Consider the following 21,107-nt stretch of genomic DNA (forward strand, 5'->3'; position numbering starts at 1 on the left):
TGTCACTTCCATCCTTAAGTATCCTTGTTTCTCCTTCCTCCCTTGGCCAGTTTGCTCTAGCTCTTTGTTCTTGTGACTATGCTGTTCTTTAATTTAAATGCCTATTTTAATACTGCTTTTTCACCTAGCAGAGCTTTGTACTTTTTAGGGCAGAAATTCACTCTTGTTAGTATTTCTAGAGGGACAATTATCTGGCTTTATTTTGAATCATATAAAGAATTACTTGAATTCTTGAATCATATACTAAATACTTGAAGCACAAGTATTTTTGCTTAATAAAAAGTCATACAAGTTAGGAAAGCTTTTTGGTTCCTGTGGCTTCTGTGAGATAACATACTGTTGCTTCTGCAGCTCATATGAGGCTTATTACTTTGTGGGAGACGTGTTGCAATTAAAAAAGGAAAAAGTCTCATTTGGAGAAAAGTGACATTTAAAAAATTTCAGTTAGCCTTATAAATGTTGTCGTTTTGTTTTTTGTCAAATATTGCCCCATTATTTCCTAAATATTTCATTTTTCTTATTAAATTATTAAAAGGGCAATAAAATACAGAAAATTAATCTGTTTCTCCATGAATATTCAGATGTGCTTTCATTAGTAACACTATAGTAAATTTGAAATGTGGCTTTTAAAAATGGCTTATGTCATGCATGTCTGTATTTTTCTACTGCTTTTTTACATAGTGGTTTTTTTTTTCTTCTGTGGCTTCACTTTCTTTTTCTAACCTTAAGATATGAGTATTTAATTTACTGAGCACTATACAGGCTTTTCAGTGTACGTCTCCCATATGTTAACATGCAGACTTACCTAGCAAGATATACCTGGGTGCCTAATATTTGCCAAATGATGCTGTAGGCTTTCAATCCTCTGAGCCATGGGCTCCTCATCATTTCTTTTATAATTACTGGATTACATGGCAGTTTGTTATATGCTTGCATTATATAAAGCAGTGTGAGAAAAATTTGTTTTTCATACTGAATAGTTTTTTTGTGTCTTTATTCAGATCCACAGAGGAATTTACATGCTTCCATTGCTCCGTAGTTTAAGATGCACAAAAGCTTTCAAGTGCTTTTAACTTAAACCTAGAGCATGTAAAAAAATTATAACTTTCCCCAAAGAGGTTTCCTTTGTGCATCACTATAACTCTAATCACCCGGTCAGGATAACCTAGCTGAAATAACTAACTCTAACCAGAATTATCCTTATCTCCCACTGAAGGCCATTTAGGAGTTAGAAAGAGAAATCACTGTAGGGGCTGAAACAGCAGGCGATGCTGACGCACCTAACGTGTTGACTAGAGTTCAGGGTGGAACATATTAATTGGAGCTATCTTTGCTAAAGGAGATGACAAAATGGTAAAACGCTTGTCCAGTTACTGTTGTCCTAGCGTTCTGCAGAGTTTCAAATCTGCATACCCTATGTGCACATAAGCAGCATTTCAGTTCTGGGAAGGAAAAAGATTTCAGACTCAACGTTTTTCAGTATTTTCAGATCTTTGCTTCAGATTCCTATATTCCCTTTCCTACATTCCCTGCTTTCTTTCAGATCATTGCCTGTTGTAAATTTATTGTTGCACTGCTTTATTTTCATCCACTGTAAATTAAATTTGAATGTCTAACCGGGGCTGTGGCTTCTATTTGAATATATAGAGGTTGGATATAGAAATCTACAGTCTTCCAGATAATGGCACGGTTGTTGGTAGTAAAGAGGTCCTTTTGTTTTGATACAAACCATTACTCAGAGTGACGTTTTGCAGATGAAAGCATTAATGTTGCTTTGACTGAACTGGTGACAGTGAAGCATCAGGAGGCATTCCAAAAAGTTCTTAAGAGATAACACTGAGCATGTTAAAACCATGACTATAAAAGTATTTCGTATATCCATTTGTTTAAATACTGAACAGAATGGTTACCAAAACTATACCCCAGTGCAATGTTTTTATTTCAAACCTTGCAGATTAAGCATGGATATTTCAGAGAGCAGTGGTGTGAATCTGTATCCCATGGAACCAGCAACAGCTTTAGAATTTCAGGAGTCTACAGTAAAGTGTGTTTATCTACCTTTTTTAGAAAAAAAATCATGCATTTGTTAGATTAATCATATTCAAGTTTCTACACGATGAATTACATTTTTGCATTTGTTTATCTTTATACATAGCGGTCAAATGCAGATGGAGATGTCTTCCCTTGGTCAGGTACGTTAATGAGTATATTATTACAAAATATTTGGGGGGGAATGACAGGAAATGAGCCAACAATTTCATCAATTATTAATCTACCAAGTAGGGAAGGGAAAAATTTACTAGGCTGGAGGACAAAACTAATTATTCTTTAACATTTTTATGGAATTGTTTTTATTTTTTTTTATATGTGTATAAATAAATTTTTTCTGGGTTTATCAGTTACTTTTTCATCTTAGGTTTTTTCCCCCCATGTGTGACTCATGTATGCCAGTTCATAGCTCAGCTATGCATACTCGTCTACCATCCCAACCCCCCTTATCTCCCTGTTCTGGTGTAGGAAAATAGTACATTCATTAAGGATAACCCCAAAATATTTTGTAAACTAAAAATCAGTGTTTTCCCAGAGCACTGTCACTACAGTTACAGAGAGTATATGAGGTATGATTTGGAGTTTTACAGTGTGATATATGCTGCTTATTATTTGATCTGTATCCTGGCTGGTAAACTGGTATTCTTTACGAAGTACTTTGTTTAGATTTACATTATCTACCTATTAGCACTGGAACTGCAAGTATATAGTATCTGCTTACTCGTTTGTTTGCTATGCATTGCAGTATTTGTAAGAAATACTTCTGAGGTAATGTTATGCAAAAAAAATAGAGTTCTATTTCCAGTGATACACGTCTAAAGAGTTGTTTATCGTACAGAGTTCTATTTCCAGTGATACACAGTCTGAAGAGTTGTTTATTGTACAGAGAGAAAATGCTGAAGAGGAACTAGAATTTCAGAGGAGGAGGGAGCTGATTATGGAGAAAGCAAAGTCTGAAGTGAGAACTTGTGAACAGGGTGAAAAATGGTCATTGAGTCAGGTATGGAGGTGTCTAGCTGCAATAAATGTGAAAACATTTGGAATGGATCATTGCAAAATGATCACTTTGTGTGCAGAGATAATAGTGGGTTTAGGCTCATGAGGTTGGTTTTTTTGCCTTAGCATGAACCTCAAGGTTTGGGTCTAAATGGGAAGTTGATTAAGACCTATCTCTCAGGAAAAAAACTTGATATAATGAAATTAATAGAAGTCTTTTCTTCCAATAAAAACTATAGTAGTTGCAGTGGTTGCATTCCCCTGGAAAAAATAAGTCACCTCAAAGTTAGATCTGCAATAAAATGAAACACCTGATTCCTCTTCCCCCTCACCCCAAATACTCTCGTAGTTACCTAAGCTGCTAAGTTTTTCTTAACAGCAGTATTTTTAATGTGTTTGCTATTACAAACAGACTGTATATAGGTTAAGGTAAGAGTTTTAAAGTTTCAAAAATATTTTAAGTTTTGTGTACATTGCAACTATCCAGAAAGAAAGAACTATGAAAAAATTCATAATTTAAATATTTGATGCCTATGTTATTACTCCCGAACTTGTTTGTATAGGGATTTTTGTGACTGCTCTTGCAAGAAGATTCTGAGAACAAAATTACATAACATTCTGTCTATACTGGTAGTACCTTAATATGGTATCTTAATCTTTTCCAGACATAGATTGAATCTGGTTTATCTTGATGCTTTTCAAGTATTCTTATGTATAATCATTACTGTCAGATATTCCTATGATATCCTTGTGACTTTGTTAGCCTTAATTTTGTCTTTGTTTTTTCTTTGAAATAGCAAATTCAAAGAAATTGAGTTGGTTCATCTCTTTTGTTATATTGTTGTACGTTGGGGTTACTATGCTTCATTTGGAACAGTTCTTACTACATTGCTGAGATGAACAGATAAGGCTAATTCAGTATCACAGTGTGTGGTCTCTGTATTTTGACAAACTGTTTAACAAGGACACTGCTGATTTCACTTTTAAGAACCTTTTAAAAAGAAAGAAATCTTCCTAAACACTTGTAGAGGGCCTGATCTGGACTGTGTGATGCAGGTGAACGCACTAGGCACGTTCCACGCAATGGAAACGCATCTTGCAAGAGCAAGTTTTTAATTGTGCTGCATTCTGTGTAGTACAGTAAGCACTTCCGTAGCTACTTGTGTTGCTAAATTAATTCCATTTAGCATAAATTCAAAATTCTGACTACTCAATTGCATGCTGAGAGTGAGACCAGACCTGCAATGTGGGCATAAGTGGCAGGTCTGTCCCAAGAACATGGTCCCCGAGCACAGGAGTGCTCAAACCTGGGCGTCCCCAGGTAGAGCTGGCTGGGACCAGATGAATAAGATTTATTTCTGTTTATTCTAGGTAATACAGTTGTTGAGGTGATATCATGAAAGGTGTCTAAAGCTGAAGAATTTTTTTTCAGCTTGAAAAGTAGCCAAGAAAGGTCATGAAGCAGAATGGGTGTCTAATCTTCCTTCCCATCTTGCTAACTTTTGGAAAGCTCTGTGACTGTTGGGACCAAGTGTTCCAAGTGCCGTCTTTTGGTTTTGTTTCCATTTTTAATCGATTTAAAAAAAAAAAATGGCCCTAAGGAAATGATTTTGAATTGAGTTATAATTTGTTTTTACTTCTGCCAGCTGTGTTTCTGCTGACTGAGTTATGATTGATGCAGGATTAAGGATTGTATTTCATACTTATTAACATGATTGGCATGTTGCTAATTTAACTGTAGCAGAAGTGGTAACAAAAGGTATGTTACATTGCAATTATAACATTAATTGCCTACGGAATACTTCTCTCTTCAAATCTGTATTTAAAAAAAAATTTATATTTGCATAGTAAACTCTTGGTGATAGTTTACAAAATCTGTGAAACAAAATTGGATACTGCATTTGAACCAACAAACATTAAAATCTTATAAATGCAGTTATAATCACTTAGGATTGAAACTCAAAAATGAATGACAAATCTGTGTGAATAATTTCCACAAAGTTTTTTAAATGTTGTTCAACTAGCAATAAAAGTATTTATTATTCATGAAAATTAATTGTTTCAGTGAAAAAAAGAATGAAGTATTAATGTGTATCTGTTATCATGAGTAAAATATCCTGTTGTGGTGTATCACTAATATAGTTGCTGAAATGGTCTTTTTTTTTTTTTCCCCTTCCTTTCCAAACGTGCAGAATGATCTAATTGTTTGGAATACAAGTGGGCAAACCTCTCACAATGAGGTAAGATGCTAGTGCTATTTGTTTGTCTCTTACATGTTTTATATGAATGGTTTATATACTAAATGAAACATGTAATTGAATATCACAGAAAATATGACTGAGCTCATCAGTAATGGCTATATGGTTTATTTGGCTTGTAGCTCATTCCTGTCGTCTTAAGGATTTACTAGGGTATAAAAATATGCTTTCTGATAAGCTTGTTTCTGAGTTATGTGCTTTAGTATAAAACGTTTATTTTTTTTACGTTTTGTTTGTTCTGCCACATTGTCTTTTTTTTGACTCTTCCTTGTTCCACAAGAGTTTCTATTGATTTCAGTGCAATTTCTTTTTGCACAGTTGTGTCACGTCCCTGATTAGTTTTCAGAGAGGAGTCTGATTTTATTGATCCTATTGCTTCACAGTGCGAATCTCAGCAGAAGATCAAAAAGGGAAATGGCAGGGAGCTCCTTATGGAGATTTTTTTTTCCCTTCGTATTTTCTGTGCAGAAATAGGGCTTCTCCCTCTACTTTGCACTGCGTATGAGCATCTTGCAAATTCATGAGCACCCAGCCACCTGCCATCAGTCTTGGTGACAGGACTCCGATAGTTCCTGACTCCCTGAGGAATCACTTTTTAAAGAGGATTCCCATTTTGGAGTTTGGTTATAGGACTCTTTCGATGTTACCAGCAGTGGTATGATGATTATACCTCGCCTTCTGTATGCTGCTGCTCCATTCCTCCTCCTGCAACTGTTAGCCTAGTTCAGGCTCAAGGATGATCGTGCTCTGAGGTGTCCTTTTTTTCTGCCTTTTAGGCAGAAATTCAGTGTTGCATGGAAAGTACCATGCAGAATGGTAATTTATTCTGTGAAAGAAACGAACGTATCTAAGGAAAAAATGTCTTTGCCTTGTTTTTCTAAATGTACTGTGCCACAAAAATGTATGTTTGTTTTTAATCACAAATGATTACATGGGAGAAAATAAATAATTGAGCTTATTTATAGCTTGGGGAATACCTTGCAGTCTTTGGACAGAAACTCATTTTTTCCAGCAAAGGAATAGGATGCAATAACAAAGAGAGACTATTGTAGGTTTGAGGCTATATTGTGATCAGATTATGGTGGAGTCGTCGTAGCACACAGTATTGTTAACTTTTGCATTTTATAGTCAGTTGTGCTAAGATAATCTGGATGTTACTCTTAACTTTAGATTTATGTTCTTGAATTACACAGAACAAGGATAAAAGTCCGACAATGTCTCCTACTGCAAACACCACGATCCCTTTTGGCCTGAAGCCACGATCAGGTAATGTGGGAAAGAAAATTAACTGATTTGTATGCACTTTTTTTTTTTTAACATCTGTGTTATTAATAGATGTCTGTATTTTTTTCCCTCAAGAAGGCAGTGATGAAACATTTTCTGTACAACAGTTAGAAGAAGATTTTAACATTTTAAGGTTGTAGGTTTGCATCAAGATTGAATTTGTAACAAGTATGTATTTGGCATGTTACGTCTGCATCAATTTTCATCCCTTACTAGTAAATTAGGCGTTTTATAAAATAATATGTATGTATGTTTAAAAAATATGTGTATATGTATATAAATACATGTATTTTACATATATATATATATACACACACACATATATATCATCTGGGCTGACATACTAATTGAAGTACGGGTTTTGCTTAATTGGTATGCAGTTTAGATTTTGTTGAATAATGTATGTGAATAATTAGGCTTGTTTGGAAAACACTTATGCATTGCTCTGAAAATTGCTCATTGCAGTGAGTCTTTCAGTAGTTATGCTTGTGTAAGGATCAAGCATCATAGAAAGATTAGATGTTTACTTCAGCCAGCAGCTGAGTTTAATGCATTTGCAATGCACTAAATCTGCATAACCATCAATCTTTTAACAAGCAGCAGTTTATTTAAAAAAAAAAGAAAAAAAACCCAAACAAACAAAATTAAACAAAAAAATACAGATGTATTTGAGGGCTTGGATAACAGCTTCCTTTAAAAACAGGATTAGCTACAGGATTAAACTCAGTTTTTATCTTCTCTGTGCTGAGGTAGTCAATATTGTTAAGTGATCACACATCACCTCTAAAGACTAACTGTAGGTTTTCCAGTATTTTTCAGCGTCCTAAGACCATAATTCTGGTTTCTCGCATTCACCACAAATGCTTTTAATCAAATGCTGGTAAACCACTACAAGCTTGTAGTTTCCATAACAAAATATCTTGGCAATAATGGCAGCAGTTTCATATTTGAGTGTTTAAGAAATTGTACCCATAGATTTGTTTTTCAAAAAAATGTTATAAAAAGCACAGAAAATGGTATTGAACCAACCTTGTTTCATGAAGAGGATATTTTAAATTTCTCATGTAGTTATGACATACAGTTTGACAGATCTGTTCAGCTGCATTTCTTTGTTGGGCTCTTAAACTCTGGCTCTATTCTTGTATATTCCTGATGCTTTAGAGGTGTTGTTATTTCTCTATATATTTAAAGTATGGGTTAAATGATGAGCAAATGGGTCCTTTCAGGATTTGGAAAAAATAAGACATGGAGTAATATTGCACAGTCCAGCGGCAACATTGCGATAACACTGTTGGGAGAAAGACGCGTGAAGGCGAATGGGCCCGTGCCGTGTTGCTGCTTTTGCGGGACGTATCCTGTGTTGTGCTGAGCTGCCAGTAAAATCTGCTGCCAGGGACTGGAAGCAGCGTTGTGGGAGGGAACGCAAGACCGTGACTTCTTGTTCGAGCGTTAGTTTAACGTGCGCTTCCAAGTCTTGGTATATCGGTGCGCCAAGATGTCCTATACTTAATGATTGTAATAGGCCAGGGTAAAATAGCCTATTGAATCTTTTTAGAGGATTTCTAGGAAGAGTGGATTGCTATGGATTGCAGCAAATCCTCCAAGTCGCACAATGGAAGACCAGATGGGCACAACTCCTACAGTTCTTCCCCTGACTATATTGCAGCTGTGTGTAGCCTCATTGAATACCAAAGTCAGTTGGTTATAATCTGTGGATTTTCTACACTGTACCAATTCAAATTCATATATTTGAATCGCTTTGAGTATGCCAATACTATAGTGTCTTCTGGTCACAGCTATGTGTTGCAGAAAACTTGATAACTTGAATTTATTTTCCTTTCCATATCGTACGCTACAGAGTCACCAAGCTAGAGCCATTACTGCACAGTCTTTCACCTCATCGCATCCAGTTTCAGTCATGTTACCTTGAATTTATACCATGGGGAATTTGGCAATAGTAAATCTTTAGGTCCAACTTCAGATAAAAAGGCGGTATATTAGCTGTGTGGCACAATGTAACAAAATGAAAGCTTGCAAAGGAATAGTGAAGCTGGGTATTTTCTCTCCTGTTCCCACCCTAGAATTACTCTAAAAGTAGTATTAAAATTTGTTTTGCTAACACATAAGACTAATTTACAGATAGAAGTAGTACATGACTGGAAATAGTGGCAGGTTTGTGAATTCTGCATGTTTTTCCCGTTAAAGCTGGCTAGCTTGCCATGCCTCTAGTTTTTTCACTGTATTTCCTTTAAAACTTTGTGCGAGTTTTGTGTGAGTTTGAACCATCCTATCACTGTCTGAATTTGTACTTGTTAATTATATATGGCTTTATTGCCCTAGAGCTGAGCTAGTCTAGGGGTCCAGGAATTTTGTGATCCAGGCAAGTTTTTCAGCTCAGTTTGTAGTTTATTTTAATAGCTTTTTTCATTTAAGTTCTTCATGGCTTTAGAGGAAACCTTAAAACTCTTTGGAAATTAGTTTAGCTTTTTAACTTCATTAGAGCTTACATTTGAATTACTTGCTTCTATAAATCTTTTAAATCTGAGTGCAAGGTTAAAAGAACATTAAAGTGTTCTATCAAAAATGTGTACATCATGCTCTGTGGAAAAAATAGTGGCAAATTTTCAATGAAAATATATGGAACCATACCCTTCTGAAATTTGAGAGTTTATTTTCACTGTGTTTATTTTCATCTATTTTAAATGAATGTTGCGACTCCCCCCCCCCCATTGTTTCATAATGATTTATGTCTCTTGGAAAGATGAAAGTAAACTGTTCTAGACTTCTGATAAGGATTCCAGTTTTTTGAACTACACACACAAATGGAAGTGCTTCCAGAGGATAAACCACAGTGGCTTAAATTTCTGTGTTAGTACATACTTATATGTGTTCAGGACTGAAGGTCCTTTTATTCTTTCTTTTTAAAGCTAGGGAAAATAATGGGAAAATTCACATCTGATGGCTGACATGATACCCAAAGAAAATATTTCGAAAGGTAATGAATGTGTTTTGACTTCTTGACAGATTCTTTTCAAGGGTCAGATGTTTACATCAAAGGTAAAAAGAGAGAGGATTTTTTTAATTTTTCAGGCTATTTCCTCCTGTATTTTAAATACTTTTATAGAGTATGGGCTTCTCAAATTCACATTAATTTTGAAAACCTTAAAAAATTACTATTGAAAAGAATCCAAAATTACAAGTTTTCTTAGAACCATAGTTTTGCTCTTGGGAAGTACTTTTGCTCTCTGAAGAGGAATCACTCAAAAGAGCTAATAAATTTAAACTCTTTGTGCTTGATTCGTGAATTGATTAAAATGTTCAGAGTGGTGCTAATTGTCAAAACTGAGTGTTGCAAAGTTCTTGCCGTGATACCTTTAATATGCCAGACCTTGAAGCCTGAGCATCTACTAATAGATCTTGCAGTACTCAAGAATATTTTTTGCTTTTGTTCTGTGCCATTTTAAGATCACTGTGTTTCATAATTTCTGCTGAACAAGGTAACAGCAACACAGACAAACAAACCAATCAACAAAATTGTGCTTTCAGAGGCTAAAAGAAGCACTGCCAAAACTCAAAATCACAACGCAGTTTGTATTGTGAAGTGAAAAGTTGTTCCCTTGCAACTGTTTACTTAGCATAATCTTACTTGTGAATCCAGTGTCTTCATTTTTCATAGCCTGTAGAGAATTTGAAGCACCATGTTAGTAGACGTGCTTGCCTCAGTGTCTTTTAAGTTTGTTGGAACACATAATGATCATTAGAACTTGACAGTATTTTTCCCTCTTTTTTCATGCTAGTTACTGGTTTTCTAATCTCTGGATATTTATTCCTTCCATTTGTTTTCTTCCCTAACTGCATTATCTGTGCACTTTGGAAAATAATGAGAATCCTAATTGCCAGCATAATTAAAATCTGTTTACCGTTTGCCATAAATCTGTATTCTGTTACCCAGTCTTGACTCTGCTCAGAGTTTAGGTTGTGCCGACTCAGGTTCAGCTGATCTGGTGCCCCGATAGCCAGAAGCAGTAAACTGGCTTTGGAAGAAGGCATGGCTAAAGAGAGCAAGCTCTTGAAGGGTTGAGTGTGAAGAGAAGTTGAAGGTGAAGTTTTATACAACAGTGTCTGAATTATTATCATGTTAATACAGATTCCAGAATTGTGGGAAGGAGAATGTCTATGCGATTAAGTTCCTTATGATTATTAATTTTGAATAGTATAGAATAGGGACTTTCTGTGCTTACTGAAACTTTACCTTGGACTTTCTTTTAATATTAAATGGGTTTAGCTGCTTTTTGATCTACACAGCAATTTTAAATTGATTTAGGGTTATGGTTTAGCATTTAGAGTAGAGGTAGTTTATAATCTCCAGTTTAGTTTGAGGAGCATGAATGTTGATTGTGTGTGAGATTCAGTAGATAAAACATGGAAATATATGTAGGGAACCAAGAAATGAGCGAGTTCGTAATTTTTGTGGCAGAAGTGGTAAGGAACATTGTGATCAGATACAGGAAAAGCTCATTAAGAAGTGGCATCATTGTGAAAGGCAGAGAAAGAGAGATTTAAATTCTGTGTCAGAAAATAGGAAACCAGTGGGAAGCTTTGAAAGGATGGATGATGTGCTGAAGATAAGCAGGGAGGAGATACTTTAAGGATGTCAGTGTCCAGTTCTGAAACACTAGAGAATGGTGGTTTGAGGAAAGCTTGGGCAGAAATCCTTGCCAAAGTCAAGACAGGAGACAGAATCGCAGAGTAGATGTGGTGAGGAAGGAATAAAAATGTGCGCTGAAGGATTTGAGGAACAAATAAGAGGTGGTGTCATGACTAGTTGAAGGAGAGAAGGCAGAATGGATGGAAAATAGGGACTTTATTGCTGTACAGGTTTGGCTCTGTATTGAGTTGACGGGTGCTCATGAACTGTAGGCATGACATGCTTCTACAGTCATCTGGTGAATAGTGTTCAGACTCTGTTGCAGCTTCTGTGGAAATGTGCAATTTTGCATGCTTTAGGGAGCCCGTCGCTGAGTTTGTGTTTGTCAGAAGACCGTCTACAGTGCAGGTTTGCCAAGGTTTGTGGTGCAAACTCGGGATCACCCTTTGGAGGTATTGCATGTCTGTTCTCGTCCCTGGAAAGTCTGTAAAAGTTGTGGAGGATCAGAACTTTCCTGGGGTGGTGGGGCCATTTTAGGTTTGGACTTATTGCTGGGGGAGTTAGCGAGAAATAAAAGTGGTGCTGCATGTACTATTAAGTGAATTAAAACAAAAGGAAAACATCTGTACTACCTGTATGTACAGAACATATTTCAACAGAAAGAGAATCCAAGGGATAATATAGTTGCTACTTATCAAAATAAGCTAGGAAGTTGTAAAGTAATAGTATTTTCGTATGGATGTGTAGATTGTCTTTGGGGGAGGAAGTGTTCTTATTACACGGTTACAAAAAGTACCAAAATTCTTATTCTCTGAACTTTTCATTGCTGAAGCTTCACAGCTGATATATTTACTTTCTGATTCAGAGAGTCAAGTTTTTTGTCAGGCTCTAATGTAAAATCTATGGGTACTTTTTCTTAAAACTTGGTTATAAACAAGTTGTGTGAAGTGCTATGGTTACAATGATCTTGCTAAGCTTAACAGCCTTAACTGCGCATAAAATGTATGATTTGCAAGTACTAACATATAACTTTTCGTTCTTTTTATTCTGCACCATCTTTCATTCTTTTCTCAAAAATTATACATTTTGTATTAATCACCTTTGAATTACATCTTCGTCATTACCATACAATCCTAATGCCATAAATGAAATGCTGCTGCCCCCTTTTATCCCCCCTCCGGTCCTTATACCACCGTGGTTGGACTGGCTATCACTCCCCTCCAGCAGACCCATCCCTCAGTCTTCCTCCTATCTCCTTCAACACACTTACACAGGCACAAACATGGGACAACTTTAGCTACAGTATCCCATCTGAAGGAGACAGTGACAATGGTAGGTGTTCCATATATACCTTACTTAATTTTGTGTTTTCAGAAACCTGAATATATGGCAAATGCCTCATGTGGCTGAGGATGAGGGACAGTACTCTTGAGGGGATGTTCATAAGACTAAATACCTCAGAGGATGCATGTTAATTTACTATAGAATATGTAGTAGTATCAAAAGTAAATGAGTGAAGAGTGTCATTGTTTACAGGTCTGGCAAAACAACTTTTCCCATGATAGCCACTCCAAGAACTATTTCCAATATAGGTTTATTTACTTGATTTATTTTCAAGGGTTTGTAAAAGTTCTACTCAAACAGCAAATAATTTTGCTACTGTCTTTTCCGCATTTTTTTTTTTTGATAGATACTGACTGTTAATAAAAATATCCTGCTCCCATCTGCAGTTATTGATGCAGGTGCATAACTAACTTAATTAGAAGAGGAATCCATGAAGAAACAAAGCTGAAACAACCAGCTAAGCAAAAATAGTGATTTCTGTCCAAAAGAAACTGTTAGTAGAGCTGTCAAACTTCTCTGTGCATAGTGAAGGCCAGGCACATTAGTGAATGTTGTTACTGCTTCTTTTGCCTTGTTTTTCTCCAGGGCATTATTGTCATAGTACATTGAGTCTTGGTACTAATATGCAAAGCTGGCTGTGCCTGGGCTATCAGAGTCACCTACTGCATTAGTAGTTAAATGTCAGATGGAAGAAATGGAACCTAGACAACTGAACCATTTATAAATATTTGATAGGCAGATGTATTTTTTTAAAGTAGGTCTGTTGTTCTTCCAGTTGCTCTAAATTAGAAGGGTGTTTAGGTGTTGGAAGGCCATGAAGCTGTCAGAAGTATCAGATTGAAACTAAGACCACAAATCTTGAATGATAAAGCCAACATGTAGTTTAGAATGCCCACATTCAGTTCATTACTTGATAATACTCGCTATTCTTGATTGTAAAACCATAGAAGACAGCATATGTAAGGAATCAGCTCCATAAAGGAAATGTTTATGGAATATAAGAATTGTGGTAAAGGTAAGTTGAAAAACTAAATTTAGTTCATGATTGTATGAAACTAACTTGATGATTCGCTGATGAATATTCTGACAGAGAAAAGGGAAAGCTAGAGGTACTTCCAGCAGTGCAGAATTTGATCTTTGTTAATCTAGACTTGTTACTGTTTTACTCTTCTAAATGAAATGAGCAGTATAGACTAGTGTGTGCTTGTGCATTTGGAACAGATAGAGGTCTCATGTCATTCAAATCTTAAGCCAAATGCAAGTATCAGTGTTTATTACCTTGGGCTGTTACAACAGAAAACTGCTTTTACAACTATTGTTTTTTGTTTTTTTCTTAACCAGGACTGTTGCCTTTCTGTTTAGAGTTTGTTATCTGGGTCTAAGTCTGTTATTTAAGGTGTTCTCTTCCTCTGGTAGGAAGTAAAATGGACCAGAGACCGTTCTCTGGCACTGAGGTTAGTGGGCACAGCATGGTTCAAATCCACACCAAAGCACTCTTACTGTCCAGAACAGGATGGCTGCATTTAAGCTGCCTTTGGGGAATGTCCTTCACCTGTGCTATCCCTCGAGCTATACCAAGACGTTGCGTAGAAGAGAGGTGGGTTTGCACAGACCAAAACTGTGCCGGGGAGCAGCGACGTTAGCGGGATGGATGTGTGCAGGCCAGTGCTGAGGGTCCGTGCGCCAGCGTCGTATAGCTTGCTAGTATAGGTGTAGCCTTTGATATAGAAATGCCATGCATCAATGTAGTATCTTAATACTTCATATCATCTATAATGTAACCGCCTGGCAAAAGTAATAGAGCAGGTGAAGTCCAGAATTTTTGGGAGGTTATAAGGCTTGGAGCAGACAGGTCTCCCAAGACCAGCGCGCATACCATTGTGGAGGCTTTGGTTTAGCAAATGACTCCGTAATAACTTTGCTGTTACTTCAGTTGGGACTGAATAAATCAATCAAAGAGAAATCTAACTATGAACATTTAGCCTGACTTCATCTCTGCCTGTGATTAGTCCAGCCTTCTTTTTGTCTATTATTTTTAGAGTCAGGTTAAATAATTTTGTGGTTTACCTGAAGGATAATGTTGTCGAATGAAGTACTCAGGACACTAAATTCCTTGATGTGCTATAAGTAGTGCAGTTATGTGCATTGTAACTCAGTAACTCTGTACAAAAATGAAAATTTTCACAAATAAGTTTGTCCTTGACTATGGTATGTGAAATACATATTGTGTTATTAACTATTACCCATCTAACTTGCTGAAACTTGTACAAAATACTTTTTAAAAAAATTACTGGAACAAGCATTACATAATAACCTTGGTTGAGCATGGGTTCAAAAACCAGAAACTGGCTCTTGGAAGGAGTCAGAATTAGACCTTCATCGCTGTGAGGTATGGGCTCCCCTTGCTGAAAGACGTATGTAATGCAGAGAAGCAAGCAATACTCAGGACTGCCCAAACTTCCCGTATTAGAACTTTTTTCTTTAAATTCAGTATATAATTGAAGCTTTTATAACTAATGCTTTTGAATGTGTGGAGGTCGTTTTGTTTTTTTAATCAACTAAACTTACTTTCTTTCATTTAGAAACTTTTAATTGTAGTTTCCTACTGCCTTGAGATTAGTTTTCCTTTTTCCTCCTGGTGGAATGTAGGTCTCATTCATGAATGGAATTGAATAAGTAATGTTGATATTTACTTTTCATTAACAGATGTTTGTAGTCTGAAATTGGAAGGAAGTAGGTCTTGGGACATTCATATTGACTTGGCAAAGGCCTAAACAAAGAGAGCTGTGGCCAAACTGAACAAAGTCCATAATAAAACTCTGATGCTTGCAAGATTGAACATAAATATGAACTAATGCTTTTGTAGAGAATAGTTTGAAATGTTGCTGCTGCCAGTAAAGCTACAGTGGCATTTAAATACCATTTCAATATGGTATTACTCTTCAAGCATGGTTTTATGTAGGTATTTCATCTGTGAGAAGCAGCAAAAATCATTTGTTAGAGTTGTACAATGAACTATTTCTAAAATGAAAATCTTAGAAATTGCAACTACAGTTTTTTAATAATGTGATAGGAGATTTTTATTTCACCTCATAAAAAATTTAGGAGCAGTCTCCAATAAATTGTACAGAGTTGCTAATGCAGAAATTTTAATTCAGTACAATTCCAGAGTTTAATAGAAGTCCTGGGTAAGATTTCTGCACTTTGAAAACTTGGGACTTGATTTTTTTTTTTCTTGTTGTTGTAGCTGTCCTAAACTATACGATTTACTGTATGAATTATTAAATTACGTTTTAGATATTTCTAATTGTTTAATTTTCACCATATATAATTGCTTTCATTGGAAATTTACCAATGTATTAATGGGTTTAAAATTCTCTAAATCAGTAGGTAATGCTTTTGAAACGGCGTAGTTAAATCAGGTATATGGACTGTTACACTTTGTAACAGCAGCAGTTACAGCTATAAGAACCTTTGTATGTTTGGCTATGCGCGGTCATGGTGTACATATGCCTCTCTACAAGATATTGAGAAGTGCGGATCTGTTGATACACTGTGCTTTGGAAATCGAGTTCTATTCTGAGCTTGCAGTTTACCTTCCGCAAAGGCAAAGTTTTAATGTCGATACAGCTGTGGACCTATTGCCTCTGAAGGCATGGCTCTGCTACTCTCACGTTACGTGTGGGAGGTCAGCATAGTGAATGGTTTTATTTATGCTGTGTGCGTGTAGATCCTTCTGCGCGGTGACACGGGTGAACCTGTGTAGCCCACCCGGAGAAGGGAACGGAGCTACAGCCGCTGGCTGCAGTTCTCCATCCTGCACGTTCTCTACGGGACGCTCTGCCTGTGGGATTTCTGACGATGTTAAAAAGGATAGAGTTTGCTAACATAAAACTGTAATATTTAGGTGTTATATTTAAAAGCAGCTTTGTTTAAACAAACAGCCTTTAATAGGGCATTTCCTGAAATACTGATTTAACAGCAGCGTAGCAAATTTCAGTTGCCTGTGAAAAGTTAAAACTACGACTGTGTGAGTCAAGTAGTGGAAGGAAGCAAGTCTGGTAACTGGCCATAGTTTATTCTACCTTGATTCCTCACGTAAGTAGCCTAAGGATATGCAAGGAGTTTTTTGCCTTAAGCTCCTTTTTCAGTAAATAAGGGAAAGAACTACTGCTTGTTGGCTGAACTGCCATAGGTGGTGTCTCTGTCTGTCCCTTTGGCTGGAGAGGTAGCTTAGATTATTAATTTTGTTACTTAACCAACCTGCGTACAGCTAGGTGAGATTCCTGGTGACTAGACTTGTCTGAGATTTCAAAGTATTTCTTGTGCAGAAACTTTGTCTTGTTTATCTGAGCCCTAGATGTCAGAGGGTGCAATTTTGTATGTTGACCCTGAACTGATTTGGGGGCTTCATTAACAGTTTACTTTTGGTCAGAATGTAGATGAAATTTCCTTTTACCGAGGGTTCAATGTTTTATTTTCTTAGATATTTTGAGGACTGATTTTTAAAATTCAGCCTACTACCCAAATCACAACCTAAATAAAATGACTGATGTGCCACAATTTTTAATGGAACATCAGAATTACTGTGATTACACCTCTGTGTACCTTTCCTACAGTCAAGTGTAATTCATCTTTTTTTACTCCTCAAGTAGGTGCTATTGGCAATTCATACGCTTCTAATTTTCTGATGTGCCTTTTAGTAAATAAAAGGCTCCTCTCTTCTATCCTGCTACTTATTGACCCAGAAATTATCCTCTCTTTCTTTAATGGCCTTAAATTAACAAAACTGAGATGGAGCAGTAGCTGTATGTAAAAATGGGCTTTTCTAGGCTTTGTACTTCCCACCCCATTAATTGGTACTTTGGGGTTTCATGTTGCATTCAGGAGAGAGGCGGGAAAGTAATAATACAAAACACTTCTTTCTTTTAACCAGTATCATTTTCCACAATAATCAAGTTGTCCTATAATTTGAGTGGCAAACAGGTGACAGTTGCATTTTGAGCGTACGTCTTCTTGTTCTGCTGAACCATTCAAAATGGTCATTGATCACGAAAAAAGGAAGTGTAGAGGTGCGTATGTGCAGAGATTTCATGTAATTATTTGAAGGAACTATATGTGGGCAAAGTGAGACAGTCGGCAGGATTGGTGGGAAGGAGTACTGCAAAGAGTTTGTGCGGTGCTACATTTGCGATATGACTTTTTTATGTAGGCAGGTATTTATGTATTTTTTACTGAATGGCTAAGTCTGCCTACATCAGTCTTTGTTTGGTGGGTGGTTTTTCTTTTTTTAGTATAACCTTATCTAGTAAGCAGTTTGTCGTGTGTAGGAAGATGGTTGTCACAGCTTGTTACACAATTCAGTATCTTGTAGGAGACGGTTCTACTTAAAAGAGTAAGAGGTGTTTCCTTCCATGTTAGATGCAAAGTTTTGTACAGACCAGAATCTCTAAGGGACTGTGCCGCTGCTTAATCGTCTGACAAAAGTTGCCTGTTGAGATTAGGATTTGGTTGAAAAATCATCCCCTCCATTGATGGCGCAGGATGCCGTTCAGAGCAATATCCAAAAAATAGCCATTTCTGACTATAATCCAAGATCAGATTTTTCTGTCCTCCTGAGGACAGAGAAGTTTTCTAACAGTTTTTGCTGGAGGCAGTGCCTAAGGATTTTGCTTCATTTAGAAATTAATAAATCAAGGTGTTAGTTTTTAAACTAAAATCTGTCTTTTTTAAAATCATAGTGTTCTTAAGACCACAAAGAAATTTGGAATCAATAGACCCACAATTTACAATTCGAAGGAAAATGGAGCAGATGAGAGAAGAGAGAGAGCTTGTGGAACAGCTACGTGAGGTATGTGAGTGTTGGTAGAATTAATTTGTGCTAATGGAGTGCATTTTTAAATTTTTCTTTGGGAAAGTTGTCTAAGTAGGAGAATACTAAAAAGGTTAAATGAGGCAATATTACTTCTGCAAATTACATTGATGAGATTATTCCTGAAGTGCTTTATCACGGTCAGATGTGTGTACTTCAGGACAGGTTTTGTAAAAATGGGAAATAATAATGGGAGTTACCTGAATGACATACAATTAAACAGCATGCCTTGCATTGGTGTAAATAACGATTTCTCAATTTAAGTAATTTCATCAGAAAGGATGAAGTGATCACGTAAGAGATGGAGAGGTGTAGAAACTATTTTCGAACAGCTGGAGAAGTCTTCAGCCTAGCAAGTAAAAGGCATAATGAAATCTATTAGTAAAAGCTAAAGTTAGAAACTTTTTTTTAAAGCAGATGACTAATGGTTGAAACAGCTTTCTTAGAAAGGTAATGAATATTTCATCACTTGAAAATCTGAATATACAAGATGGTTTCCTGATATATTGTCTTGAATACAGAAGCTAGAGCCTGATGCAAAAATTGCTGCATGTGGTTGCGTAGAGCCTGTGTTACACAGCTAATACCTGGGTAGCACTGTTTGTGTGACACCTATTTGTGTCAAAAAAAAAAAAAAAAAAAAAAAAATTACGACCTGTGCCGCAAGGAGTGTTGTGACCCTGAACCTGTCAAGGTTTCCAGTGATGTTGTGTTACCCACAGAAGAGACGGTATTGTTGCACTCCTAAACGCAGTGCAAATCCTGAAAGTGCGGTAGGTGACTTTGATATCGCAACGGAATTACAAGATTATTTGTTCTTATGTCATTAGCTTCATGTAATGACTAATTCCAAAATTATTCATTTATTTTAAGTAACATGTCTTGTATTATTTAATTTTAAAGTAAAAGGCTTCACTTTTTTTCTCCTTACCAAGTAGTCTTTAAAAGGCGGGTTGTTTAATGTAGAGCTATGAGGACTTTTAGATTTTCATTCTCTTACCTCAGGCCCTCACCTGTTTTAAGTCTGGATTAATCTTATTTTGTCTTGCTGAATTTTTGAACAGAACAGATCTTGTTGAAGGTTCAGCATAGTTGATTGAGTGTAGTATATTACCAATTCTAAACTTGGATGATGCCAAAGGGACGAGATGCAGGAATCGAATGAGACAGACTTATTGATAATGGAGAAGAATACGGAAGTAGCAGGAATAAACTGCACTAGGATGTAGTTCTTCTGAGCATAGTCTAGTCAGCAGCATCAGTGCAGTTTTTTACGTTTCTTTTAAGAGTTACCACAAGTAAGTAGCAAGTCCCCAAGTAATTGTTCCTAAAAATAATGTCCTCAATGTTCCTGCCTTGTGCATTAGTTCGGTTAATCCTTACAGTGAAAAGTAGAACAAGGTTGTTCACCATGTCAGGCAGGATCATGGAGACTTAATAAGGTTCTCTTTACACTATATTACTGTTAGGTATTACCAGTAACACTGGTTTAATGTGTTATTGACCTTCAGCTCCATGCACTATCCTTTGCCCTCACCCTGAAGCATTGTGTCCTGAAATGAAAGTTCTGTTGTCTCTTGTGAGAAGTTTGATTATGAGTTAAGGAGCGGTGACAGAAGCGAGAAGATTGGCCCTGTTTGGAAGTGAGATTTTTCAAATTAATAAAGTTTACGCTGGGATATTTTGCTTTTGAATTGTTTCATGGCATGTTAGAATTTAGTGGGACTTCACAGAACCTGCAGCCTTAAACAAGTTGGGCACTAAACAAGAAGGAACAACTATTACAGTACTCGGGTTCCTTATTTAGAAATCTAAATGCACAGTTACTTTTAGCTCAACCACTTCACCTGAGCCGCATGTTGTGAGAACATTGCTGTTTCTTCTACACATTCCCCCCTTGTCTTTAGAATGGGGTGTTTTTACAGAAATTTTTCCATTTCATAAAAGTTTTTCCTTCAGACACATAAATATTTTTCCTCCGTTTGATTTTGTAGACATCCACAGTCACTTCAGACAGTTGTCATCTCCAGAGCGATTTGCCACTTACACTTTAGCAATAGAGCCTAGCAAGAAATACTGGTTGATTTTTGTCACTCAAAGGGTAAACATTCAGTAGTTTTGTCATGCTAAGTGGAACAAATTGTCCGCTACTATAGCGTGGATTATTTTTAAAAAAGAGAGCAGTTCTTCCATGGTAACAAAATTGAAGGAGAATTAATCCACTTCTTGAAGTCTTCATTTTTAATTAAATCTAGTCTCAAACCATGAACTCCAAAAGGAACTGGCATTGAAGTAGTGTTGTAGGTGTGCTCTGCTTATAAAAAAACCCACACCCTCATCTATACCGAATAGTCTCCCAACAGGCAAATCAGTGTTCTGAAGGAATTTTTAATTTCTTAATTTATACAAACCTGTTTGTGACAGATTTGGAAAGAAAGTCTCAAAATGGACTCTTTCTGTGCATGTATGACAACAAAAATGTTATCTAAGTTATGAATTAATCCAAGGTGAAAACTAAACGTTGTATTAGGGCACGTGATGCACTCCCCATTTGGCACTTGTGAGACCATACATGTGGGTACTCGAGTAGTGTGTCCAGTAAAAGAAGAAACTTGGAAAATATAACGAAAACCCAGAGTGAGTTCAGTGGAGGCTA

At 36.4% G+C, this 21,107-nt stretch overlaps 1 protein-coding gene across 10 annotated transcripts in view; it reads left to right on the forward strand.

Moving 5' to 3' along the window:
* The window catches only part of LRCH1 (leucine rich repeats and calponin homology domain containing 1), a 125,792-nt gene that overhangs the window by 80,862 nt on the left and 23,823 nt on the right, over positions 1–21,107 (forward strand). For 2 of the 10 annotated variants that reach the window (XR_011327920.1, XM_069802693.1), the window contains exons 12-18: positions 1,955–2,044; positions 2,156–2,192; positions 2,888–3,049; positions 5,238–5,285; positions 6,497–6,569; positions 12,460–12,567; positions 18,321–18,430. Coding sequence is in view for 3 of the 10 variants with exons in the window: in XM_069802693.1 (XP_069658794.1) it covers positions 1,955–2,044; positions 2,156–2,192; positions 2,888–3,049; positions 5,238–5,285; positions 6,497–6,569; positions 12,460–12,567; positions 18,321–18,430 (628 nt within the window). In the remaining 7 variants the exon portion in view is untranslated. The remainder of the gene's footprint in view (positions 1–1,954; positions 2,045–2,155; positions 2,193–2,887; positions 3,050–5,237; positions 5,286–6,496; positions 6,570–12,459; positions 12,568–18,320; positions 18,431–21,107) is intronic. The other 8 variants (XR_011327925.1, XM_069802694.1, XR_011327926.1 and 5 more) reach the window with 6 other exon arrangements.

Source organism: Haliaeetus albicilla, chromosome 15 (assembly GCF_947461875.1).
Source record: "Haliaeetus albicilla chromosome 15, bHalAlb1.1, whole genome shotgun sequence".
NCBI lineage: Eukaryota > Metazoa > Chordata > Aves > Accipitriformes > Accipitridae > Haliaeetus > Haliaeetus albicilla.